The sequence below is a fragment of the Cinclus cinclus genome, chromosome 6 (assembly GCF_963662255.1).
Source record: "Cinclus cinclus chromosome 6, bCinCin1.1, whole genome shotgun sequence".
Taxonomy (NCBI): domain Eukaryota; kingdom Metazoa; phylum Chordata; class Aves; order Passeriformes; family Cinclidae; genus Cinclus; species Cinclus cinclus.
The window spans coordinates 15,207,484-15,234,116 of NC_085051.1; the positions used below are offsets into that span (position 1 = coordinate 15,207,484).

General features: G+C 42.9%; 1 protein-coding gene across 2 annotated transcripts in view; it reads left to right on the plus strand.

Annotated features, from left to right (window-relative positions):
- OSBPL5 (oxysterol binding protein like 5) overlaps positions 1 to 25,562 on the plus strand; it is a 59,575-nt gene extending 34,013 nt beyond the window's left edge. For both annotated transcript variants that reach the window (XM_062494512.1, XM_062494513.1), the window contains 14 exons: positions 4,255 to 4,474; positions 8,029 to 8,213; positions 9,593 to 9,674; positions 10,397 to 10,495; positions 11,395 to 11,491; positions 12,408 to 12,506; positions 13,676 to 13,773; positions 15,793 to 15,882; positions 17,937 to 18,073; positions 21,644 to 21,829; positions 22,369 to 22,507; positions 23,660 to 23,789; positions 24,330 to 24,432; positions 25,427 to 25,562. In XM_062494512.1, coding sequence (XP_062350496.1) covers positions 4,255 to 4,474; positions 8,029 to 8,213; positions 9,593 to 9,674; positions 10,397 to 10,495; positions 11,395 to 11,491; positions 12,408 to 12,506; positions 13,676 to 13,773; positions 15,793 to 15,882; positions 17,937 to 18,073; positions 21,644 to 21,829; positions 22,369 to 22,507; positions 23,660 to 23,789; positions 24,330 to 24,432; positions 25,427 to 25,562 — 1,801 coding nt within the window. The remainder of the gene's footprint in view (positions 1 to 4,254; positions 4,475 to 8,028; positions 8,214 to 9,592; positions 9,675 to 10,396; positions 10,496 to 11,394; positions 11,492 to 12,407; positions 12,507 to 13,675; positions 13,774 to 15,792; positions 15,883 to 17,936; positions 18,074 to 21,643; positions 21,830 to 22,368; positions 22,508 to 23,659; positions 23,790 to 24,329; positions 24,433 to 25,426) is intronic.
- The last annotated feature ends 1,071 nt before the right edge of the window (positions 25,563 to 26,633 follow it).

A 26,633-nucleotide genomic window follows, 5' to 3' on the forward strand; every position in this document is an offset into this window, starting at 1 on the left:
AATTCTTGCAGTCTGCAAAGATGATGCCTTGCAGAGCAGGACCTCACCTTTAAGAGGTTTTCTTGGTCTCTGTTATAACAACAGCAGGGGTCTGAGTCCTCTTCAGAGTATGAAGGTATCTCTGGCCCCATGGGACCAAAGGGGTGGCAGCGTTTCAGTCTGCCCTTTGCCCTGATAGGTTCTGATTATCCCAGCATGCGCTCTCCAGTCCTGCTGTTTGGGTTTTTATCTACAGTTTGAAGAAGAGTTTTACTGAAAAGCAGTGGGAGAAGAAAAGGAAATCTAATATCTTACCACATCATGTGCCCTAGTACTTGTGGGCTTCTTTCATAATACTTTCCTTATGCATGGGAGTCTTTGTGCTCGCTGTGATAATGAATTCAAGAGTGCAGTGGACTTGTTTTTTGGCTGATGGATGTGTGCACAGAAATACACATAATATTAAGATGGAGCCTGTGGCACTGAGGACATTGAGGCAAACCCCAGGCTACTGTAAGCCCATGCAGAAGATAGGGTTAAAAATGTAGTAAAGTATTTCTTCAGAAAATGATGTGTGAATGCTGCTTAAGTGATGCCTCTATTTCACCTCTTAGTTGTCCAGTATTAAAAGCCCCCTTGAAATATGGGACTCAGTAGTAGCAGCACACATCACAGAGTTTTCAGGACAGAGTACCCACAATTGCAATCAGGTATTTCTTACATTTCTTTCTTAAAATTCTAGCTGAGTTTGGTTCAAGCTGGGCATTCAGCATGTGGTCATCTGGACACTCCTTTCTGAGCGCTGCCACTGTTGGGAATGTGTACCCAAACTACCCAGTACTTAAAGCCCGGGGGAGTTTGATGGTTGCAGGACAGGAGGATGACTTGCTGTCATCCCTGAAGGAATGAAGAACATTTAAATGAGGGAGAATGCAAAACCCAAACTGTGCAAGTGCTGAGCAACGTGGTTTTGGTTTGCCAGTGACAGCAGCTTCCTCACAGGGATTCAGTCCTTCTAATTAAATGCTTTCCCTACAGGGAATCTTACCAATTAAATTGGCATGCAGTTGTTGGGAGGGCAGTTAATTACATTTAACTCTATCTTCAAATTAGCCAAACTACTCTGTCAAGAACAGAAAAAGAAAGGGAAGATGATGGATATTATAGGGAGAACAAACCCCCCTGGGAGCTGGCAAAGGCAGACTTTCTCTTGAGCCAAAGTTGCATTTGTCTGCTGGCTGCTTTGCTCCTTTCCTGCTGGGAAACAAATCAAGATTATAAAGTGATTTCAAAATCCATGTCTTTAGTAGCATACAAAAATAAGAGAGAGAACTGTGTGAGTGAATCAAAGGCTTAAGTGCTGCGTAAATCAGTGATTTTAGACAAGATACTTATAGGGCACCAGGAACTCTTCTTTGTAATATGAAGTTGTATTTCTTGTGGTTTCCGCATCTTATCTCCAGCAGTCCCGGGAATCTGGCTGGTTACTTGTTTGCAAGAGCCAAAGTTTTTTCTTTGCTTTGTGCAGAAGAGCAGTATCAGACTCAAAGAAGTCCTGGTCACCAACTGATGTTTTCAGGAATGCCACTTAGGGAATGAAGCACTGCTGTAAGAGAACTCTAATATGCTGAAACAGTAAATTAGTCATGAAAAATGCCAGGTTACCCAGTGTTGACTTTTAGCATAGTCATTCCCCCCCAGATTTTGGAGTGTGGTCCAAATCTCACTGGAAGCCCCTTGGAAGTCTTCACATTGATTGGCTGGCCAAGCTCATGGCATAGCTTTTGTTTTTAACATATCACATATATTCAGTGGAGATTCTCATTGGAGGAAGAGCCTGGCTGCACTTCAGCATCTCATGTTTGATCCTCAGAAGGAGAATCATCTGTTTTTCCCTTTTGTTCCCCAGAGTGGTTCCATGGCTCTGGATGTATTAAGTCTTGCCTTGTTTGTGGTAATGGGTAATCAGTGCACAGTTGAGTGGACTATCATATGAATCTGATTTCGCTCTTGGACTAAATCTGAAATCCTTAAAAAATACTAGGGTGGGGGGGTGGTGGTGGTAGTAAGAGAAAACTAAGAAAAGAATAATTTACTCCATTAAACTTCAAATATTTCCCAAATGTGAGGCAGGTGACTCTGGAAAACTTGCTCTTCTTAGAAATGTGAAATAGGAACAAGTGCTACTTCTCAACCATTAACTAAAAGCCCTGTAATGAACTGTTCTTTCAAGTATTCTTTCCCCCCATGGAGAAGACTTTTACTAGGTAAAGGGAGCGAAGCAATCACAGACAACACTCACATGTTTACCTGACCATTGAAAAATTAAGAAATAAATTAGATATCTAAATTATCAAAAACTAATATTTTCCTGGACATACCATCCAGGAAACAACTGTGCTGAGGAATCATGGAATAATCTCTCCAGACAGCTCTCTCCTCATCTTTTCTCTGCTTTATTATTTTAAATTCATGTGTGTGTAATCTGTGCCTCCGGTGTATTTGGGTATCAGCCGTTACATTTGCTGCTTGCTGGCTAAAAAAGACAGCTAACATCCTGGCACTGGAACAGTGAAGACACATAATGTCTGATTGCAAATTATTAGTGCTGGTCATTGACTCCCATTTATTATCTTAGTTTTATTGTACAGTAAAACTGTCAATTAAAAAACCTCATGGTTTGTCTATATAAACACTGTATATGTACATATATATATGCAGACATACATATATTTACAAATGGAATTAAAAGAGAGGTTTTCTAAAGGCACAGAAAGCTGTAGATGACACTTCCAGAAGAAGTCTGGAAACTGGGCTCTGCCAGAAACTGAGCTGTGGCTGTCACAATGTGGTTTGCTGGGCAAGTTTAAAATCATGAGGTTATTTCAGTGCATAGTTGGAAGTTGAGATCTTCTGAAAAGCTGATGCCAGTTCTGTGTTCTGATTCTTCCATTGCTTTAAAAAAAAAAAAAATTAATCTGGCTCAACCTAACAATGCCTTTTAAAATATATTTTAAAAATCTTTTAAAAATAGAAAATAAGACTGGGGTGGGAACTTTCAGCATTCATTCTGAGTAAAAATTGGAACATGACCAGAATTGCCTGAGAAAACGCCCATCATAGAGAAGTTTGATGCTTGACAGAACATTCCCATGTATGAGAAATCTTGGAGAGGAAGAATGACTTAAGGAGGTTACAGAACTCTTCAAGATCCAGAGCCTGGTTCGATCCTCTGAAACCCTTTGTATAGTTGGAAATCTTTTTTTATTTCTCTATCCAGGAGCAATTTTCCAGTTTTTTGAGAAATTTTCAGAGGAAAAACAAGCTGAGAAGCTCAGCAAATGGGTGTTAGGCCAGGCCAAGGAAGAGGTAATGTGTCTGCAGACATGTCTGAATAAGGAAAACTGTTTCCCATGAGAGATACCACTTGAAAAAAAGTGCTTTTAGTGAATACTTTTCAGCACCTGACCTCTGGCCTGTGTAATTACGTTTGCCATGTGTCATAGGAACTACCTATGCTTTTTCAAATGCGGATGCTATAGGTTACAAGAGAGAGAATTTTTGGCATTTTTGTCTGGATCACTGAGCATGAAGCTTGTTACCTTCCATGCTTTCCCTTAGATGCTGTTGCAATTTCGGAGTTCTTCTCACATGCAACTGTGCACTCCGTGCTTTCAACTCTATTCTCCCACACAGCATCATCTGGGGGAAGCACATTCCCCAGGTTAGCCTGGTGGATGAGAGAGGGGTATGTGTGTGAGAAAATACTTGCCTTTATTAGTTTTTAAATTTGTCTTTTCCAGTAGGGCTGACTTAGGACCATCTTCTATTGAAATAAAATAGCAATAGCACTGGAAAAAAAAGGTATCCCATAATGCCATCTTTTTCATATGTGCTGCAATTCACTGATTGGTTTCTGTAAAGGGAAAAATCTCTCCTGATGGATAATTTGGTTCTCTCATCAGCAGTGTAGAGTTGGTGGAGTGCACTTGCTCTGTATCCCTCTGGTCTGTGGGCTCCTATCTAGAGCCAGCAGCAGGGCTGTGTAAGGGTGGGTAAATGGAGCTGGAACATTTTGAAAAGTGCAATGTAGAGGGGAAAATTTTGATGGAAAGTATCTAACTCATTCTGTGATAAAACCCTTGTTATTAAGGAAATCAATGTCTGAGATTTTCCTGGTCTGCACACCCTGTTCTGAGTCCTGGGGGTGTTTTTACTGTGTTTAAAAAGCCTTTGTAAATCAAACTGAAGCATGTAATGAACTGTGTGTTGCAGGTTGAATGAATCAACCCTGGAGAATAATCACCATTTGGAAAATGATGCTTTTTCGGACAAGTCAGAGAGAGACAACATTGAGGAGTCAGAGAATGAAGCACATGAGAACAGCCGGAAGACAAATGAAAGCGAGAGTGATCAGTCAGAAATACAGGGAGAGGTCTCTCCAGGAAGGAAGGGGACCACTTACATTGAACAAGTGTATGAAGAATTTGGAGAGGTAAGAGAACAAAAATCTTGATTGCTGCCTGTTTCTGTTAAAACATGTATGATCATGGTGTTTTTCACTCAGCCATTTAGCTGTATGGCAGGTAAGAGACAACTTTATGATTTCCAAAGCACAGTTTTCTGCTAAATTGCGTGGTGTTATCATGTGCTTTAATAATTCTGCATTATGAACAGCAGCTCTACTACTGTGCTTTGGTGTGTTTCCAGCATCAGTGGTTGCTTTAATCAGTTATTGCATTAAAGATCATTTTGGCACATTTGTGGAGCCAGCAGGAGGGGGGATTATTATCCTGGGCATGTGTCCTGGCCAATTAGAGAACTCAGTCCTTGTGTGATACAAAATATGACGCTTCCCTTCTTTTATTATGCATGGAAGATCCTTCTTTTAGTATCTGAATAGAGCATTTGAGCCACTTGATTGCTAAATACCAGTTGATTATCTGAAAGCATTTCTCATGACATTTAACAGCAGGATGCATTTCTGTTCCACATAAGCCTTGCTAGTTGGATGTCACTGTGACACCTCTGAGGAAGGCAGTGGTAGAGAGCTGGGGCAGCCAGGTGTGCTGTGTGAGAATCAGTCTGAGCAGGCAGCAGAGGAGCTCAGCTCTGAGCACTTGCTTGCCTACTGCTTTGAGCAAGGTAGCTGATGTCTTGTTGGTGCTTCAAAGAAATGCACTGCTTAAAGCTCTTCTCTTCGTAGAGTCACAGAATTGTAGAATGATTTACATTTGAAAAGACCCTTAAGATCAAGTCCAGTTATTAACTCAGCACTGCCAAGTCCACCACTAAGCCATGTCCCTCATCTACATGGCTTTTAAGTACCTCCAGAGGTGGTGACTCCATCACCATCTGTTCCAGGTGTGTTTCAATGCCAGACAATCCATTTAGTGAAGAAATTTTTGCTAATATCCAATCTAAACTTCCCCTGATATAACTTGAGGCAACTTCCTCTTCTCCTGTCACTTGTTACCTGGAGAACACACCTACACTCACCTCTCTGCAGCCTCCTGTCAGGTAGTTCCAGAGAGTAATGTCTTCCCTCAGCCTTGTTTCCTTGGGCTAAACCACCCAAGTTCCTTCAGCTGCTCCTCACAGGACTCGTGCTCCAGACCCTTCACCATCCTCTTACATTTTTCTTTCAATGTTTTTCTGAAAGTGTACTACTAATATTGACAAAAAAATATGGTCAAATATATCCTAATTTGCACCTAGCTTCTCATTAATGCATTTTTTCCTTCAAATCCCCTTGCAGACAGGCAAATGGTAACTGGGTTCAAACAGGAGATTTTGAATATAGATGAGTAACTACACAGCAACAAAATGAAAACAAACTTATTTTCTGTCATCTACCTATTCTGAAGTGACCTCTCTTCAGATGACAAACTTGTCCTAGAAGTGGTGGTAAGGCAGGCTGATATTTTGGTGTTCAAATAAACCTTACAGACTACACTGATGTATGTACATGGGTGTGTGTGAGAGAGAAATAGAGACATCTCTGCAGTTTTACATTAAAATAAGAAAAAAATGCACTACAAGCCAAGTGGGAAAGACTGTATTTCTCTTGGAGGGTGACACTTTGTGTGCCATTAAATAAGTCTCTCTTCAGTGTGTCTGCTCAGGCACAGGTAGCATCCAGTGGGCTTCCAAAAAGAATTGCCATGTGGCCTTGGCCAATGGCTGTTTTGCAAGATTTATTCAAGAGGTGAGGCTGTCATCACCTGGGCCACACAGGTAGGACTTGTTGTTGAGTCTGAACTCACTGGTGAAAGGAAGGTAGAAAAAAATAGGTTTTGTGCAATGATGTAGCTCCCCTGGGTGGAGATGTATCAAGGTAAGCACATGCCAGTAGTGATGTCAGTGGTCATCTTAAACTCCAACTGCCCTCAGCCTGTGTGTGCAGTAGGACAAAGGTCACAAACTGGCACTGTTCAGTTTTCAGCTTGGCTTTGAGGGCTCATTTTAATGGTGTGCCTGTGGCTAGGAGCATCGCTCTGCTCTTGGAACGTGTTTGTGCATTTGGTGTTTCAGTTTTGTCTTGCTTGCAGATGGGATGTGAAGGCAGAGACAGGTGTCAGAAGAACTTCGAGATTGTGAAAGCTGGTCTAGAACACAAAATAGATGCTTCAGTAGGTAGATTGCTAACAGAAAAAAAAAAATTTCCAAGCTTGTAGATCTAACAAGTTGTAGAAAGAGTTATTATTTGAGGTTGTTCATATCTTCCTGCACCTTTGTCTCTTTCTGTTTATGTCCATCCTGTGTGTGGTGATTCATTCTGAGTAACACTTTGTCCAGCAATTTCAACATGGCATTAATTTATAGTGACATGCACATTTGAGAATCTGGATAAATAATGAGAGATCTGACAGACCCATGTACATAGTAGGCCCTAGGTGATGCTGTGGTCTCCCATGTCTCCTTGGAGGTTCAAAGTGTGTATTGCATCAGACTGTCAAAAGAAGAATGGTACAAAAATTGCAAAGCAATTACAGTAACAGAGCTTTGTTGTTCCTCAGTTTCAAATTCCCTCAGCCTGCAAGCCCTGTAGGACTGGTAAACTTGCTGTGGCTGTAGGGCTGATTTGAAGCAAACATGGTGACAATGCTCAGGTGGTGAAAAAGAATGTTTAGTGATACATACCACCTGAAAATCCTGTTGTGCTGTGCTATGTCCTCTCCCTAACCGAAGTCCATTCCAAAAGTGCCCTTTTTCTCATAGAAATCTCTTGCCTAAAATCAGTAGAAAGCCTAAGTATTCTCTTTGACTGTTAAACTATGATGCTTAGGATGCATTAAAATGGCACTTTTGTTTGAAAATTTAGTTTAATTTACCTTCTCTAGTGGTGTGAAAGGCCCGTTCCTCCACGTTGCGCATCTCATAAACCCACTGAATGCATAGGAAGCACACAGGGCTGAAACAGCATAATCCCTGTCCTTTTTTACCTACACTTCTGCTGGAAAGGGCTCTGAGCAGCATTGGCTGGTGCTGGAGTTTTTGTGCCTCTTTCCTGGCAGTGGGGCCCTTGCCATATTGACACACCAGTTTGTGTTGTCTAGAAGCTGGAGGACTGCTTCTATTCTCTGTTGATTACTAGTTTACCTCCTACATTTTTCTACATACATCCTAGTGAATCTTACAATCTCTCATTTGCGGAGAATGAGTCTGAGAGGAGCTTCTTCTCTTCTTCTGTGCATCCACCGGGCCACAGGGATGGTGGAACAGCTCTGAGCACATCCACCCCTCCTGAGGGTCTGCAGTGCAGAGTCCCCTTGGCTAATGTCGGTCCATGCTGGCCCATCACAGCCCTGAGGTGCTGCTGTGCTCCTTGCCTCGTGCCAGCCTTCACGCACACCCAGGGCTTTCTGCACCACTCACTTGATTGCTCTGGGGATTCATTTCTGCTGAGACATGGCTGATGACTCTCTGCAGTGCTGTAGGTGAGCATTTACCCTGTGCCAGGGGCTGCTGAGCTCGAGGCCCCAGAGAAATGCATCCACAAGGAATGGTTTTCCTGCTCCTGCCCTGAAGTTCCCTTTGCCTTTGTAGACGGGGGAGTCATCTCAGACAGAAACCGTCTCTGAGGAGAACAAGAGCCTGATGTGGATCCTGCTGAAGCAGCTGCGGCCTGGCATGGACCTGTCACGGGTGGTGCTGCCCACCTTCATCCTGGAGCCACGCTCGTTCCTTAACAAACTCTCCGACTACTACTACCATGCCGACCTGCTCTCCCAGTAAGCAGCACACAGGGTGGGCCTGACCCGGGCACTTTTCCTATATTTGTGAAAATATCTCTGTGTGTGCCAGGAGGGCTCCCAAATAATACTGAGGCCATTGGCTTCAACGCAGATCAGGCACCAGCTGCAGAGAGATTTTACAGATAGACTTCTGCCAGTGGGGGGCAAGGAAGGAGGAGTTAAACTCCAGACAAACACACCTTTGAATATGGACATGTTTGCCAGTGTTGGCTGGAACTGATGGGAATTCAGCCGATGCCTTGGAGCTTTTCATAGCAGAGCTGTGCCACCTCCTGGTGTACTCGTGCACAGGGGAATAGGACAGAGAGCAACCAAAATTGTCGAGCACTTCTGTTCCCCAAAGCAATATAATTAGGATGGCTGATGAACAAATAAGAAATGTCTTTTAAAGTCATTGATGATGGAGGCCTTGTGGGGACAGCAGAGTAGAAAATTGGAAATGTTCTGCTTCCAGATAGGACCTGCCTTCTGAATGAGATACATCTAGTGGATTGTAAAACCAGGGTGTGTAATATTCTAATAGAAGCACTAGTTACTCATTTTTACTCCACTGTCTCTGAGTAATTACAGAATCGTTTTCAAGCCTTGTTTGTGGTATTTGTACCATCTGAAGTTAATGAAATAGTTCTCAGTGCTGAAATGTAAGAAGACTTCAAGAGGTTTGGAGGTTTTGATAAAAAATGGTTAAATTTGTGGTTGGGGTCATCCTTCTAAATTAATTTTGCAATAATTTACCCAAATTGATTTTTAAATAAGACTAAATGGTTGGAAATGCCAGGAATGCCTTTGGTTTGGTTTATTTCCTGCTTCATCTTTGAGCATTGTTTGAAGGTGCTGGTTGACATGACTTTTTGAAGTCACTTCCAACCTGAAGTATTGCACAAAATCTCAGATTACTGATAGAGCACATCAGCAGCACATCAGCTTTAAAAATATTTTATGAAAGAGGGAAACAAAGCAAAAGATACCCCAAAAAAATTTTATTTTGATGGCATAGATTTGTTTTAATGATTCACGCAGTTCTACTAGCTGCAACACTATTATAGTGTGAGTGACAATCCCACATTAACCTACTCTAATGTCCAATCAAACCTGGTACACTCCAGAAATTTTATTGTACTTTTTGCAGAAATTCGGGGCAAGGGGTGCCACTTTTTAACAGTTCGTTTTGTGTGATGTATGTTACTAAAAATACATCTTTCTGCTGGGAGATACCTTTTTCACTGGCAGCAACAGAGAAGTTACTTCTCTTTAGTTGTGTGAATTTAGTTGTGTGAAACTGTTATTATTATACTGGTAAGAAACTAATGTGATGTGTGACCAGTATAAAGAACATTTTATGTTCTGTTCTGCAGGGCCGTCCTTGAAGACGATCCGTACACCCGAATGAAGCAAGTTTTGAGGTGGTATCTGTCCGGCTTCTATAAGAAGCCAAAGGTAAAATGAGGCATGAAATTGGGGTTGTAATGGGCATTGAAATCTTCTGCTGTGGTTTTGTTTAATTTCTGTGTTGTCTCTCTGTCACCATCGGGTCAGACACACTCACTTGAACAGAGTAACAGTGGTGTTTCCTTTATTCTGCATGTTCTCCAGTTATATACTGTTAACAAAGTGTTATCCAAGACTTTGACCATTACTTTTAAAACTGGGGTTGCATTTTATTTCAGAGTAGACAGAGTAGTAGCTTTTCAGTGAAAGCAAAATAGTGGCAATCAACTTCAGAGCCTTTGCACTGGACAGTTAGAAATTAAAACTGATCATCCACAAGTAACATGCCTTGAGATGCAAGGTTTTTCCCTTTGCTGAAAGCAGGCCTCCTTTCTCTTATCAGGCCAGTTAGTATCACTGTGCCATGTCTCCACATCAGTATACCCTTGCTGTGTATAGTAGCAGCAATAATGAAGTTTGTTCATCTTCGCTTTGATTGGGGGGTACTAAATAATAAATTGGTGAGAATAGCAGATTAATCTGTGGCTCAGATGAAAATGTTAAATTTAGATTAGATTAGATGGATATATAACTAGTTCTTCAGTTTTTATTGTTGTGATTGACTTGGTTTAAAACATCAGAGAAAAAATTACCATATTGTTTTGTGGCCATCTGTAACACTGGATTGCAAATCTTCATTTGTAGCAGGTTTTGATTACTTGGTTTTTCAGGGAATAAAAAAGCCATACAACCCTATTCTGGGAGAGACATTCCGCTGCTGTTGGTTTCACCCTCAGACGAACAGTCACACATTTTACATAGCAGAACAGGTAAGTTGCTGTTTGGATGCTCAGGTGCTGCAAAAACCAACCTGCTTGCACCTCCATGCATGGAAACACACTATTGTCTCATCCTAGGAGAGAAACCTGGAGCTCTGTGTATACAGGCAGAGCAGAACATGGGGTAAACTGGCCTCTGATCTTTTTTCTTTGCGGAAATTATGTGAGGCTTGGTGGGCACTCAAAACTATAATAGCAGGTCTCCCATATATAATATCAGCTTCCTCAACAAAGACCTTTGCAATGGGATTTTGCCCTACTGTTTTCTTATTTTTGATAAAAGGGGGGTTGTGTTGCCTCTGTCAAAAGGGGCATAAACCACACAACCAAATCCTTCCATCTTTTATTTCTAAATTTTCTATGATGATTTTAATAGGAGTAGATCGAGGGCTTATCTGCATGTCTTTGTGATTAAATGAAGGACAGAGCTTATAAGTTAACTGGCCTGACAAAGTGTAGTTTGAGATTTACAGTGTTAATAAAGGGATCTGAGAACTGTGTGGTCTGTAGTAAAGGGACTCCCAGTTTCACATACATTTTCCCCCTATTCAATCAGATAATTCTAGCTTTGTTAAAATTTTTATTTCAACCATTGCATGCATTTCATGGAGGTTATTTCAATGCTGCACTGAAGTTCTGCAGTTTTCATTTATTTCTTGAAAACCTTACAGTCTACCTGTTGGCCCGAAAGTGATCTCACTGAGTTCTCTGAAATTGAGCTTTGACAAGCTCAAGAAAATAGAGGTTGAGGGAGAAAGATTAGATGTATAATGCTCTCATACATAATGGTGTAATGTATTGTGTTCCCCCTTTAGTGTGCACACACACCACCCCCCCCACCGTGGCCTATGCAGACTGCTTTAAATGACTGCTGCCTGTTTTTATCCTAGGTGTCCCATCACCCACCAGTGTCAGCTTTTCATGTCAGCAATAGGAAGGATGGATTCTGCATCTCTGGCAGCATTCTAGCTAGGTCCAAGTTTTATGGTAAGACATTAAGTCTAGACCTCTCCCAGGTAACATTGTGGCATCAGTTTTGGTTTGTTTTTTAATCATCCCTGAGTGTGTTGAGAGATAAGAACAAAGAAATGGTTGACAAATCTATCACCATGATAGCCTAATTCCTTGTCTTGGCTCTCCTGGTTCTTCCCCATTTCCACCATTTCAGTGTGACACCACTCTGACGTTAAAAGAAATAAAAAATCCAATAGAAACATTGAGAGCTTTGAAAATCTGTTTTTCAGAAGGCAAAGGCTGAGGATAATGTATGGGAATGACAGTATGCAGTGGGTGTGTGCTCATGGATGAGTCATGTTACACCACTCTGGCACCCAACCAGCACACACAAAAGTCTCTGAACAGATTTGAACCTTTATGTGGCTCCCAGATTCTTGAGGGTTGAACCCCAGAGCTTCAAAATGTCCTCCAGTCATTTAATAATCAATGGAAACAGCACAACTCCAGGCTCTGTTGCTATATGAAATCTGTTTTTTAGACAAACATTTCTTAATTACTATCCTCTGCTGAGTGTGTTTGCTCAAACACTTTTAGATAGCCTTTGCTGTCCTTCTAGCAATTTCATTTGTTATTTGAGATCATACACCATCAGAAAAGTTGTGAGAACTGGAGAACCTGAGAAACTTCTAAGCTCCCACTAATGATTTGTTTAATCTACTGCTCTTTCTGCTGGAGAGGCTAAATGCCAGAGCAAACAAGAACAGCAGAGTTTGTTAGAATTGCCTGCCTCCAACTGTGCATGACTTGCAGGGTCCTGAATTATGAACATTCCATCTCTCTTCTTTCATTACTAACCTACATTTAAATGGAAATGCTTTTTCTAAAGTGGGAGGAGGGACAAAGAATAACATAAACTTTTTAATGTGTATGTATTTTTAAATTCTAGGCAACTCACTTTCTGCACTGTTGGATGGGAAAGCAAAGCTTATGTTTCTAAGCAGAGGGGAAGACTATATAATCACTATGCCATATGCCCACTGTAAAGGTAAGGTATGACTCTTCAAATAGGAAGCCAAGATAGTAACAAAATGGTATCTTACTAACTTTGCACTGGCTTTCCCCTCTCAAGTAGCTGATACCACAGGGCCTGGTAACTCCAGAGAGTCCCCTGTGAGTCATAGCACACAGCAGGAGAGCTTTGGTTATCCTCACTGAACTCTTTCTGGGTTACCTGGGCACAGCCCAGGAGAGAATTAGGTACATCAATGTTAGTTTTCACACTGTACAGAAATGGAAAAACACTGCATATATGCACTGGAGATAAGATGAAAATAACAAGACTGTATTTCTGATCTTTTTAGGATAAAAAGATTTTATTGTGTTAACACTGAAATTGCTTGATGTGTTTTCTGACTTTTTGAGGATAAAGGAAGTTCCTGACTTCTCTTGTCACTTCCTTGTTATTCTAGTCATTGTATTTCCCAGAGTATGAGCTGCCTCAGTGAGGCTGGCACCTGCTGCTGTGTGGCTTTGCTCTATGGAGCTAGTGTGTGCTGAGACTGGGGCATGGTTGCTGATTCACTGCTCCTTGGGAAGCTCTGTCTGCATCATTTCTGCCCCAGAGCTGAAGTGAGCAATTGAATCCAGTTTTGAGGGTTGAGTGTTTTATTTGGCACAATGACTTCTAGGTTTCTATTTAGAAGGGCCTGGGTACCTGAAAACAGTAACATCATAATATCAGTCCCTCTGTGAAGTGTTCCTGTGCATAAACCTTCTTCTTACCAAGTTTTCTTTTTCTGCAAAAGACCTATTCAGCAAATGGTAAGCATATATAAAATCTCCAAGATCCTGGCGAATCCCAAATATCTCTTCATCAACTACCCTGAGAGAACTGACTGCATCTGTTTAATCACTAGAGTGAATGAGGTTGCTGGGCACAACTTTCTTTATTTTTCCTGTCCCGCTTTCAGCTTGCCACAGGTGCATGTGTGAGTCAAGCTCTTTCCTAGCTGGTGTTATAAATGGGGAATATGGACTCAAGGGAAGATTCTTCATGCTTATAGTAAACAGCCATTTCCTAGAAACCTCCAGTTCTGTCTCTTCAAAACTTTAAGCTAATAAATTCATTTCACAGTGTGTCAGCACCAGCCAGGTTGACTTGAGAAAGCAGCTTGCTTCCACTGTGGCCTCTCTTAAGCCTTTTTTTCCTTTCAGGGCTTTTGTATGGTACCATGACAATGGAGCTTGGAGGGAAAGTTACCATTGACTGTGAGAAAACTAACCACAGGGCAGAACTGGAATTCAAGCTAAAGGTAAGATACTTTGTGGCCCCATTTTGAGTTGGTCTCAGGCTTGCCCCTGTGCCCCAGGCAGGGTTTGACCATTCACAGCAGATCATTTCTGTACCAGCAGTATATGTGACCACCAAAGCAGGGTGTAGCTGGAGAGAAGGTGTCACCCTTCTGTCAGTTTTGCCTCGTGCAACTCAAATTGACCCCAGGAAGCCTTAGTTTTATATGGCTTTTTCACTGCAGCTAGCTACTGGCCAAATTTTGTTCTGAAAGCTTGGCAACAACAGTGTGGCTTCTGTCTGGGCAGAGATAATTAGTTTTGCTTGCTAAATACAGTGAGTGTACAAAGAACTTGGAGGCAAGTTAGGATGTGGCAAGTTGGGCATCTTAGGGGATCTTGAGCAGTCATCACATCTGTACTCTTATCTTGCAGGTTTTATGGTGAGCTGTACCTTGTGTTTATCAGGGCTAGAGGACAGGTGACAGCCCATTGGTCAGGTAATTCACTCAGGTAATTCTGAGTGAATTTACCAGTTACACTGGCAAATCTTGCACTCATTTGTTCATGTAGCTCCCCTGGAAAGCATGGTGATACAAATTTATGGTATGCACACAAAATAGAGACATCTTTGAGCATTCTTGTTAATTACATGGGTTAAAATTTAGGAGAGAAAGGGATAACCTGTAACTTTTCTTGGGCAGTTAACTTGGTTTTTTAAGGAGCATCCATTTCTCTTCTGCTCCAACATTTTCTTGCCTGAGTATAAAATGAAAGAACTGAGAGACTGCAGGACTTCAGAGTTGCAGCCTTAGCCAACATAAATGTGAGAGATCACTGGAGTTGGGGTAATCTGTTGTAAACGGTTAGTTTCTTGAGGGCAGTAGTATTTTTCTGTCTTTATTTGCCCTTACAGAGGGAACTCTTGCCTCATGTACTTCCTTGACATTTGCACACATTTGTCTTTAAAGTCTGTTCTTCCCATAGGCCTGGTGTACTGTGTTGAGGCCAGTGAGATATTTGCCTGACTTGGGTGTCGTCTCAAACCTACAAATATTTTAGAGCATAAAGTGCTTCTTTTCTGGCTAGAAAACAGTATGATTCATCCAAACATATCTCAGAAAGGTCCCCATGACTTAGTTACATGCTCTGCTTTGAGCATTTCCTAGCTGTCTATTTTAGTAGAATTGTGGGAAGTTGCAGGTAAACCCCTTAAGTTTGTTTTTAATTTGGATATGTACTGTTTCTCTGCTGGATTGCAGAGATAGATGCTTGAGATACATGTGATTATTTTATCCATAGGTGTTGTGTGAAATTTGGGTTCATATTGTTATTTAACACCCACACACAAAAGTTTCTCTGCACAAATGTTTCTGGAAAGTGCCTGCAAAAATGTCTGAAGAGATGTGTTCTGTGAACAGAAGAGATGGTCACACTCTCACTGGCATTTCCAGTTTTTGGCAGCCAGGAGATGGGTGGAATTTTTCATTGTTCTGGGATTTTTTTTTTCCTCGACTCTGAAATACCCTTTTTCTTTGGTTTGTGGGGTTTTTTTGCTGCTGACCAGTGCTTCTTCATACTGGAGACTTGACACATATGAAGTCATCAGCAGTGCCCACACTGCTGTTGCTGTCCCATAGACAGGAAGAGTCACCACTAGTGCTGCTCATTTTCTTAGGACAAGGGTGCAAAGGCTGTGATTCTGAGCAGTGGGAAGGAGTTGTCCATGTACACTTATCCTGATGTCTGGTTGACAATAAATGAGTATTTCCAATCAAGATGAAACCTTGCACTCCTGAGTGTTAATGCACCTCAAGGTTTATCTCCCTACCTGCAGCTGCAGTGTTTGTGGTAATAGAAACAGAAGGGGGCACAGTGTGAGGCAGTCAGAATCCATATTAGAATTCATTCTGCCTTTCCCCCAGAAACAGTGGAAGTCAAGCAGTTGCACTTTCCTTCCTTCCTATTGCATCACTGTTCTTGGCTCCCTTCCAGTCCTCACTAGACTGATCACATTTTCTGTTTCTCTTCTCCCCTGACAGCCCTTCTTCGGTGGCAGCACGAGCATTAATCAAATCTCGGGGAAGATTAAATGTGGAGAAGAAGTGCTAGCGAGTCTCACTGGACACTGGGTAACATTTGATAATCTAAGTTGCTGACAGGTTGCAAGCCCAAGGCTGCAGGGTTTGAGGGAGGACTGGCAGCCCTTGGCATGCTCCCTGCACTGGAATGGGCACTGGGAGGGCCCTGTCCTGCCTCTTCCTGCCAGCCTCAGGGTATGCAGGTGAGCAGAGCCTGGGCCACACCTCTCGAGGTACCTCTGGAGGTCATTTACACTTCATCTACACTTACATCAGCAGTGGGAGACTCCCAGAGCCTGGACAAGCTGGGAGCAGTTAGGGGGGTTCTCTATCAAAGCCAGTGGTTCTGTATTTATGGTCTGAGACTTAGGACAAGCACCGATGGAAGGAGATACAATGTGTATTAGGTATGATTGTGAAGATCTTGAGGCTGCATTTTGCCTGGTGTGTTCAGTTAGATCGGGATCAGGGAAGAGGGTTTTGAAGTCATTATTTTCACAGGAAACCTTTATGGTAGAAGGTGGTTACTACCCTGTTCATCAGTTGAAGGACAGAGGTCACAGATGTGGTGAGGGTGTTATCTCTGTGGCCAACTTGGAACAGTCAGCAGAGCACCTGGCACCTTTGTGCACCCAATAAACACCAGTGGTTCACTCAGAGCCACCCTCAAGCCAAAATCCAACAAGAATAAAGTTGCATAGTGAATGATGTAGTCTAATTTTGGTTGGAACTCCTGGTGCCTGAAACAAAAGCTTTGGGCTGGACATCTGGGTATTTCTCTGAGCAACGTTTGGCATCTACATCATCATTACAGTTGGCCTGTGCTCCCTTGCCAGTCTATAGAAATAGCTATTTCTAAGACAAGATTTGTCTCATCTGAAGGAGGTATTTAAAGCAGGCCAGGTGAAGTCCGCCTGGATAAAGTACTTGCTGTGGTGAGGTCCTAACCACAGTGTAGCCTTTGGTACAGGACTTGTCCTGTCAGGCAATCTGTATTTTTACATCAGAAGCTAATGACCATTTTGAAATTGGGAGATTTTCCCTTTCTAGACACATACAAGGGATTTGCTCCATTCTAAGCTCTCTGTCCTGCAGGATGAGCCCTGTCAGTGGTGAGTTGTGCTGGGCTGTGGAGTACCTTGTTTGTGGTGGGTCCTGCCAACACCAGCCTTGAGATCCTGTCACCCAGGGGCTCTCCTGAGCCACAAGGTTGAGTGTTGCTCAGCTCCCAGCTTTCTGCTTATACCCTCCTCCCCTGATCTTTGTGGTTTGTGGTGAACAAAACTGTAGTGATGTATAAAAGAAGTTAAATGGCTTTGGAAGGGTGGCACTGTAAGCTGCTGCTTGCAGCTGTGTGCTGTGAACAGAGGAGCTGCCATGCAGTGGAGTAGGGATGGTGTTGGTTCTCCTCCCTCCCCACTGGGAGTACTGGCCTCCTCTCCTGGCTTTTCTCTGACACCATCCAGTTTTCTGATAGAAATCCTTGCATCTGAAAGGCAAATTCTCTGCCTTAGGACCTGAAAACCCACCTGAATAAAGAAGGGAAGCAAATCCCAATGCTTCTCAGTCCTAGGGTCACAGAAGCAGCTGAGTGCTTGTACATGTTCTTGTTAGAGGTGCACGTAGTGGTGCTTAATAGTGCCTACCTACCTTGTCCTATCCACACTGGGGATCTCTTGGGGACCTGGGATCAGCTCTGGAACTAGCATATTGGAACATGGGAGGGAAAGTCCTCAGGGAGGCTTTGGAAAAAGGAGCCGGGGATCTTGTTTATATGTGCTGGGTGGTAAGGGAAGAGTGGTGAAAGAATATCTCAGGGCTTTTGTGGGCACTCAGGTTTGAGGACAAGACTTAATAGAAGCAACTAGGTTTGTTTCTACTCTGATTAATGATAAATGCAGCCATTGTTTCTGGCAATGCCATGTCTCATTCATTTCAGAAACTTTCAGGAAGTGTTCAATGATATTTTATTGGATAGAGGAGGAAAGAAGCCTCCTAACCAACTGGTATCCCTTATCACCATCCAGGAGCAGCTTCGATTTGTCAGGATTAATTTCTGCCTTGGTTTTCTGATTGTCATTAATTAATTTTATTTTCCTTCTCAGGATGGAGAAGTGCATATAAATGAGCTGAAAAATGGGAACACAGAAACATTCTGGAACCCAACCAGTGAAGTGCGAAGGCAGAGACTGAAGCGTCACATTGTGCTGTTTGAGGAGCAGACGGACTTTGAGTCAGAGAGGTAGAGAGCTTGGGGAACATCTCACTGCTGCTTCTCTCCTGGGAGCAGGCTTCTGATCAGCAGGGCTCCTCCAATTCCTCAGCACAGTCCTGAAAAAGCAGTGACCTGCTTTGTCAACACATATTACCCACCCATTTACCTGTTTCTTTCTAGGCTATTGGAACTATTTCCATGAAATACAGCTCTGAAATAGACCTGGGCTGAAAAATAGTGGAGGCTGCATTTTACCTGCTTAAAATAACAGTTCTGCCTGGACTCCAGAGATCTCTGTAACCGCTGAAGCATTTTATGAAAGGGCAGGATGTCATCCTGAGGTTGGATATCTTGTTAAGAATGGTTATTTCAACCACAAGCTCTTCAAGTAGATGTAGGAATCGTGGAAAGTCCTGGCATCCACAGAGCAGTACCTTGAACCACATTACAGGATTTTAGGAATGAATGTAATTAAACAGATGTTTAACCCTGCCTCATAATCTCAGCTGAGATCTCTGATGCAGTCTGCACCAGGTTTTGTAGAGCGATCTAGGCTACCTAAAAATGTAATTCTTGAACATAACTTAGTGTTGTGGTTTGACCCTGGCTGGATACCAGGTGCCACAAAACTCGCTCACTCACTGTCTTCTGCAGCTGCTCTGAGGAGAGAAAATTTAACAAAGGGTTCATGAGTTAAGGACTCTTGAGAAGATACTCAGCAGTTACCATCAAGGGCAAAACAGGCTCAACAATAAAATAGTTATTTTAAAAAAATCAGACAAGCATAATGAGAAGTAAAGTAAGTCCCTAAAACCACCTTCCCCCTTCACAGCTCTACCTCCTCCCCCAGTGGCACAAGGACACAGGAGGATGGGTAGTTCATCAGTCATTTCATCAGCCATGGCTTCTCCTGCTGCTCAGGGAGAGGAGTCCTTCACTGCTGCACTGTGGAGTCCCTCCCACAGGAGACAGTTCTCCATTAACTTCTCCAACATGGCTCCATCTCATGAGCAGCTCCCTGCAAACTGCTGCAATGTGAGTCCATCCCACAGGCAACAGTCCTCCCCAAACTGCTGCAGCGTGGGTCACTGTTCCACGGAGGGTTCTTCATAGACAGGCTGCTCCAGTGTGGGCTCCTCTCTCCATGGGCCTCCCACAGTCTCCCAGCTTCCACTTAGGCATCCATCAGCTCTGGTGTGAGTCTCCTCCATGGGCTGTGGGTGGATCTCTGCATCCCTATGGATCTCTGTGGGCTGCATGGGTACAGCTGCCTGTCCTCATCACAGGCTGCAGAGGAATCTGGGCTCTGGCACCTGGAGCACCTCCTCCCCCCTCCTTCTGCACTGACCCTGGTGTCTGCAGGGCTGTTGCTCTCACATGTTCTCACCCCACTCTTCTCTAGTCACAATTTAAACTGTCCCGCAGGCTTTCTTTTGATTTTTTTTCCTCAGTATGTTATCACAGAGGCATTACCACCATCCCAGTGTTGGCCAGCAACATGTCCATATTTGGAGCCATCAGGATGCTGCCAGATGTGGAAGCTTCTGGAGCTTTTCACAGAAGCCACCTCTGTAGCACTCCTGTTGCCAAAAACCAGGGCATGCAAACCCATTACACTTAGGAAGTGGAAGGAATGAATAATGCACACGTACAGTTGTTGAGCAAGAGCACTATGTGTTGAGCAAAGTTACGTGGAGCTGGCTGGCTTTAAATAAATCAGTTGTGCTTCCTCTCTACTACAGTCAGCCAGCACATGCAGTTGCTGCCTGGCTCTGCTTTGCATTGTCCACTTCTCTATGGACATCTGAATTTGGTGTTGCATCACATCACCCTAAGAAGAGTCTCCTTTTTATACGTCAAGAAAGGGATTGCATGAAAATAAAAAGACATGAAGATGTAGTTTGGACAGCAGTGGGCATTATGGGCAATTAAGTCTGTATTTGTAACTTACAGAGCAGATTTTTTTAACTGACAAGCAGGGCAGACTGTAGTACATTTATCTCTTAATCTTTAGAAGAAGATTATTTTAAAGGAGAATCTTGGTCTTGTGGGCATAGAATCTCCAGTTCTCTGTTCACCTGAGTTTATGGCCAGAATTTATAGTCTCTTTGCTATGTCAGAGATTAATAATGATACAAGCATCCAAGGGAAGGAAGCAAAAAGGAAAGTTACAGAGATCCCTAATAGACATTCCACCAAACTCCTTATTGTGCTGACAGTTGCATGTATAAATTGCCATCTAATCCAGGTTATATTCTGCCCAAATTGTTTAGTCTTCCCTGCAGTGCTGAAAATCGCCTATTTTCACAATTCTTGGAGAATCTCTGAAGCTCATACTGTCATGCAGCTCACTGTGGAGGGTCTCATTGTCTGATTCATTAAGCTCTTGCTGATGGAATAATTTGCGCTAATCAAACAATTTTGTGCTGTCCCTCTAAGGTTTGTAGAATTAGGGGATTCACTCCTTACGTCACTGCATTCCTTAGGACAGGCTTTACACCACCACAATATTTTCTCAGGCTTTTCTCTCTTCCCTCTCCCATCCCTGAGTTTCCTTGCTTTGTTTCTGGGAGAAAAGATTAATACACAGAAATAGGGGAATGATTTGTTAAAAATTAAAGGAAGGCATTGCTCTGTGTTCAGTTGATTATCTAAGAAGCTGCATTTTTGTAAGTGCTATGTCAATGTATGGTGATAGAAATATAATGAAAGCTTCAGGATCAGTTTTAAATTAAGAGCTTCACAGCAAACTCCAAATTAAATGCAGTATTGAATCCATCTTCTAAATGGCGGACAGGTGTTTTGTGGAGCTGGGAATACTGGAGCAGCCTGGATCTCCCGTGCACATTCTAAGCACTAAAGCATGCAGTAATGTTTTGGGAGAGCTAGCTGCCAGTCTCAGAAGTATTTCCAATTTGAAATAAAGGTAAAGTGCTCTGATTAGAGGAACTGTGGAGAAGCTGATCACATCTTGGCTATAGTAAAAAAAGAGGTATTGGTTTTTCTCTGGTAGAAGGCAGATCCTCTCCCCAGGGCAGATGCTCAATGAGAACAGCTCATACAACAGATCATGTTTCCTTTGGCAGCTGCCAGCAAGTGTGAGTGCAAACCTGTGTTCATGCTTGCAGCTTGTGAGCATCAAGACATGCTTGTTGCTCATGGATTGAATCAGCCTACAGATCTGGTTGTAAATCTTACATAGGAGGTGTATGTGCAGCTACAAGATGTGCACATAAATTCATTTTCCAGTGCTTCTAAACTTTAAATATAAAGCCTCTGTTTTGGGGATAGACATTGACACAAAGGCTTCTAAACAGAAATGCCTGAAAGGATGAGGAACAGAATAGATTCTCCATCATATCTAAAGTAGCTAAGGATCCTAGTGAGTTGAACACAACTTCGTTATGACTGACAGCTATGACTTACACAGCATTCAGTGTTGCCATTCTCATTTCCTTTAACTTACAAGATAAAACAGAGGCTGACAGTTCTGGTGGAATATTAACAGACGCGACAAGTCTCTGCTCTAAAGTTCCACCTGGCAAAATACATTGATGGTTCTCAGGTGGCTTAACTTCCTTCCCTGATTATTCCTAGGCTTTGGCAGCACGTTACCAGTGCAATAAACAAAGGTGATCAACACAAAGCGACGCAGGAGAAGTTTGTGCTGGAAGAGGAGCAGAGGAATGCAGCCCGGGAGCGGAGGGAAAGCGGCACAGAATGGAAGCCGCTACTGTTCCAGCACGATGCTGCGACCAATGAATGGCACTACAAATACGAGGAGTGAGTGCTGGGCTGTGGGTTCCCAACACATCTCACTGCCTGAGTTCCCAGGGATGCAAGCAGGGCTACAGACCTGTAATTGGAGCCCTGCCATTCCCCAAAACTACTTCCAGAGCTTGCCCTTTCTGTGCTCCATGTCATCACTAGAATACATATTCATTATACTAATTGGGAATAGCTGTAAATTCGGGCTTGGCAATGGAAAATCCACTGTGCAATTGATGTAAAGTCCTATTGCTGCAATCAAGTGCGGAGTCATTTAGATTAGAGTGATTAGAAATTTTCTGCCCTGTTCAGAGCACAGTTGACAACTGTGCTCTCCTCCACTGGGCCGGAAGGACGAAGCCTCTGGAGACTGAAACCCCTCACGTTTTGCAAGAAACTGTGCAGGGAACTATCTGTTAGTCCTGTCACTGTATCTGGAAAGTCTGGCTACTCTCAAGGGTGATTGCCTGCCCTGATGCATGTATTTGGCTTAACACACCTAATGCGGGATTCTTGCTTTTCTGATTATTTTTTTTTTAATTTGGTCTCAAAAGTCTAAGACCTTGGGATCCTTTGAACGACATTGCCCAATTTGAGAAGGATGGAATACTTCAGACAATGGAAAGACACTTATCCACAAGGATGTCAAACCACAAAGCAACATGCATAAACAATCAAATTACACGGCACAAGGTAAAAAACCTATTTTGGGGATTATAATATTCTTTATGATTGTTTAGATACACAGCCCTTTTTCTACAGCATTTTCATGTAAGCACAGCGTAGGCTGGAAGTTTTATTTTGGCTAAATATAGCTTGTGACCATAGACCTGCAGTATTATACCATCATTAGCTCCAAATAATTGTAATTACTGATTGACTCATCCTATCAATTTTGGCATTTTTCTTCCACCAGTGTTAGTAAATTTTGCACATGACTGAGCTGAAATTCACTGTTCAGTTTTCCAAAGCAGAAAACTTCCCATAGGTTTTGGAGTACACAGCTGGCATCCCCTGATTTCAGTTTCAGTCCTCGCCATCAACCTTTATCACTCACTCTCTCTCAGACAACACAAGAAATGTCTTTCCATCCTTTCCCTTAAACTGAGATAATATTCCCCTATTTCAGTGCTTTCATCTTTGGAACCATATATGTCATTCATAACACACTTTGCAAATGCAGATCTGCTAAACTACCTAAGTATAACCCTTATTACACTGAAAAACTTGTTTCTTATTATGAACATAGACTTTTTTTTAATAATGTGTCTTTTATAATATATATCTGAATGTCTCTGATTCATTAGGGAAATTGAGATACCTAACTGGTTTTCAGGCGCTGTAGTGAGAAGTTTGAATCAATGTGTTTGGTTTACTTGTCTGAGAGAGAGGGAGAAACTTTCCAAAGTGCATTCAAGAAACTAGGCATAAAAATTCTGTGATGTTTAGATCCTTTGTGCACCCTCTGAAAAGTCTTCACTGGAGAATTTGATTCTAATTTTTTCTTCTTTTCCGACTTTCCCTTACATACCTGAGTTGGGTATGCAACTCAGCAAAGGAGGTATAAGGTTCATCCATAATATGTGTCAGTTAAAGCTACAAGAAGAATAATTTGGATAGGTGTCTTAAGAACGTTGTCATTTGGTGAAATGCTTCTGCATGAGGCATATGTATAATATACTTTAGTAGCTGCCAGAGTCCAACTACTAGGAGTTGCTGAGGAAGCAATCAAACTTCACAGTCTCACACATATTTCCCAGCACCCCAAATTGTTTTGTTTAAAGCAAACACACATGTCTTCAGTGTGATAGATACTGAGTCACTTCTTACTCCTGTTTCATCCAGAGGTCTGCCAAAGACTGCAGGCGCCGCAAAACCAGTGATCAGCCCTCCAACCACAGCCAGAACACAGAGAGCAGCTGTTCAACGCCAGAGTCAGTGCAGGAGCTCTCAGATGATGATGGCAAGTATTTGGGTGTTACTGGGTCAGGCTTTAATGTTCTTCCTTTGGTACTTTATTTCTTGAGCCAGGACATTTCCAGCCCAGTTAATACCATGGGCCCACAGCCAGCACAGAGAACATTCTGCTTTTCTGTTCTCTGTATGTGCTGTTTCTCTTTCTGCCTTACAACAAGTTCTTGGCAAAATTGGAAAAATACACTGACATTCCAATCACCACACGGGAAACAGGCTGTGTTTCTCTCTTTTCTCTGCCTTGTTAGAGGTGACCTTGAATGTTTGAGAGGGGGGGCAGTTGTGAGCACTCCTTTCTCCTCCCCTCAGCTGTTTCCATAGAGCTGACTGAGAAGCACCTTGAGCTAGAGTCACAGGACCCTGTTATAGTGGCCTGGGTCTTCTGGGTGTTCCCTGTCTCCTTCTCTCCATATTTCCTCCTGAAAGTGTCCCCCCTAGCAATGACAATTATATCACAGCCACCCACTTGCTGTGTTGTGTTTCATCACTACCATCAGAATGGTGATGCCGAACATAATTGTCTTTCAATACTTTGCCACAGGGTTTGAAAGCCTGTGCACTCAGTGTGGGAAAGAAATGAATCACCTGAAGGAAATTCACTCAGCTGTCTTATCCCTACAGAAAGCCCAACAGGACATACACAGGTAACTATTTTCTGTCATGAATCAATGATTTTAATGGGGTAAAGATAGCTTGTGGCATTTAACTCCTTACTGTGGTCTTTGGCGTGTCTCTGTGAGCTGCAGGAGTGCAGTTCAAGTTGTTGCAGGTAAAGTAACCAGTCAACACACCAGAAAGACAAACATACACTCTGCTTAAAATAGTAAGGAGGAAATCTCTTCTTCTTAACACTCTCCTTTTGGGCAAAAAGCACAACTGCTGACTGAGAGGGGCTGAGCCAGGCCCTGGCTAATAAATCTCTGTCAGGAAAGAACGTGTGAGGTCTCCCTTCCAGTCGAGCATGTTAGGATCTTCCTCAGTTTGCTATAGAGGTGCTGGGTTGTGGCCTGAAAAACTGGGCTTCATGGTGAAAAGTACTAAACTGCAGTTTTTTGTACAAATTGCTGGTTGCCCTCTGAGGGAAGCAGTAATCACACCTGCTGCTGACAGAGGGCTTTGCCCTGCAGACTCCTGTGGGGAGGTATTAACTGCTACTTCTGCTCCAGGGAGCCCTGCTGACTTCCCCTTGTGTGAGGAGGGGAATTATCCAGTCCTCCCAAGGCTTCAGTGAGGGGGGATCACACACGATCCGTTCTGGACATCTATCACACGATATACCATTTCTGGATACTGGAGTCATTGGCGATCTGGTTTTAGCTTCACTGCAGCGCCTGGGGGCAGGCCTTGCATTTGGGAAGGTTAGGCCGTAGGTTAAACTCACAGGGTTATGAGCGGGTGCTGGATGAAGAGATTTCTTGGGGTTTGTGCCCTTCCCATGCCAACCAGCTGCAGCCAGAAGCTCTAATCTTCCTGTTAAAAAGGGGGAGGTAAAGTCTCGGTGGGGGCACACTGCTCTGCCCCTGAGGGTGTCACCAAAGTGCAGGGATCCCTCCTGGTGTGGAAGTTCTGGGTATGCACACACGTGTGAAGGCACACCTCTCTCCAACACACAAATAATCATATTGCTTTCTTTTGCAGAAACCTCAGTGCTCTGAACAAAAAGTCCTTCCACAGGAAGTACTCTTCTGAAAGCTTCTTCTTGGACTCTCGCTGTTGGTTTCTCCTCTGCATCTTTCTTACGTGTCAACTCTTCATCAATTATGTCTTCAAATAAAATCACTGCGTTTGGCAGCAATAACAGTCACTGGCTGCAGGAGGGGGCCACTCACGCAAGGAGCCCATTGAGGCACCAAAGCACTTTAGAACCAACACAGCAGAGGTGGAAGGAAGTGGGAAAATGAGGTTAAAAAGGGACCTAGGAACCTGCAAAACTTTGTTCCTGCAGATTATGTCATTTTTGCCTTTTACATGTACATCTTCAAGGACCTCTTAACCTGTATGGGCCTTAATGCTGAAGCCAAATGTAGCTTTAATTGTGCAATTTTTTTTTCTTTTCTATGTTTTGTCACTTTCTGATGCAATTAATAATTACCCAGCAGTATTGGTAACCCCAAAATGGTCATCACCTCAACATTTTGGAAAAGTCACGGCAGCCTGGGTCATAGCTCCAGGAGTGAGGGAGAGCTGTAAAGAACTGATGTCCATGGTGCCTGTCCAGCTGCCTTTAATTACAGGAGGGAAAACACTTGGTCCAAAAAATCTAGCCCCAAGATATTAAGTCATGATCTGTTTAGTCAGCCCAATGGGACCTCAGGATGTGTTTTATTTTCCATTCCACGGAAACTGTAAATACACACAATTTCCTAGAGCCATTCTTCTTTAGGAAATGAGAAGTATTCAGTGAAAGCTCCTTGTCTGGTTACGGAGCTGACTGCTGTCCTGGGTGTGGCCCATCGAGTGTGATGTCAGACACGCACGCCTGTTTGCAAAATCTGGTCACTTACTATTATTGTTATTATTTGCTATATGGCTGTTTTATAATATCACACACTAGCATTGTAGAGAGAACAACACTGCCCCAGCATAGGTGAGAAGGATGGGAGCGATGTAGCTGTACGTGTGTTCGGTCTTAGGCACGTTTATTGTCAAAGGTCAGGAAAGAGGGAGGGTTTTGCCACTGCATTGTTCAACCCTGTTAATAGTCTTCCTATTTTACACCATTTTTTAAAGATTTGCAATATTTTCTTTAGACTGCAGACAGTACTAAGCCTTTCTTTTCTGGCCTGAAGTAGTTCCAAGTGGTAAGTACTGCTATATATACAGCCTTAAAATACTTAGTGGTGGT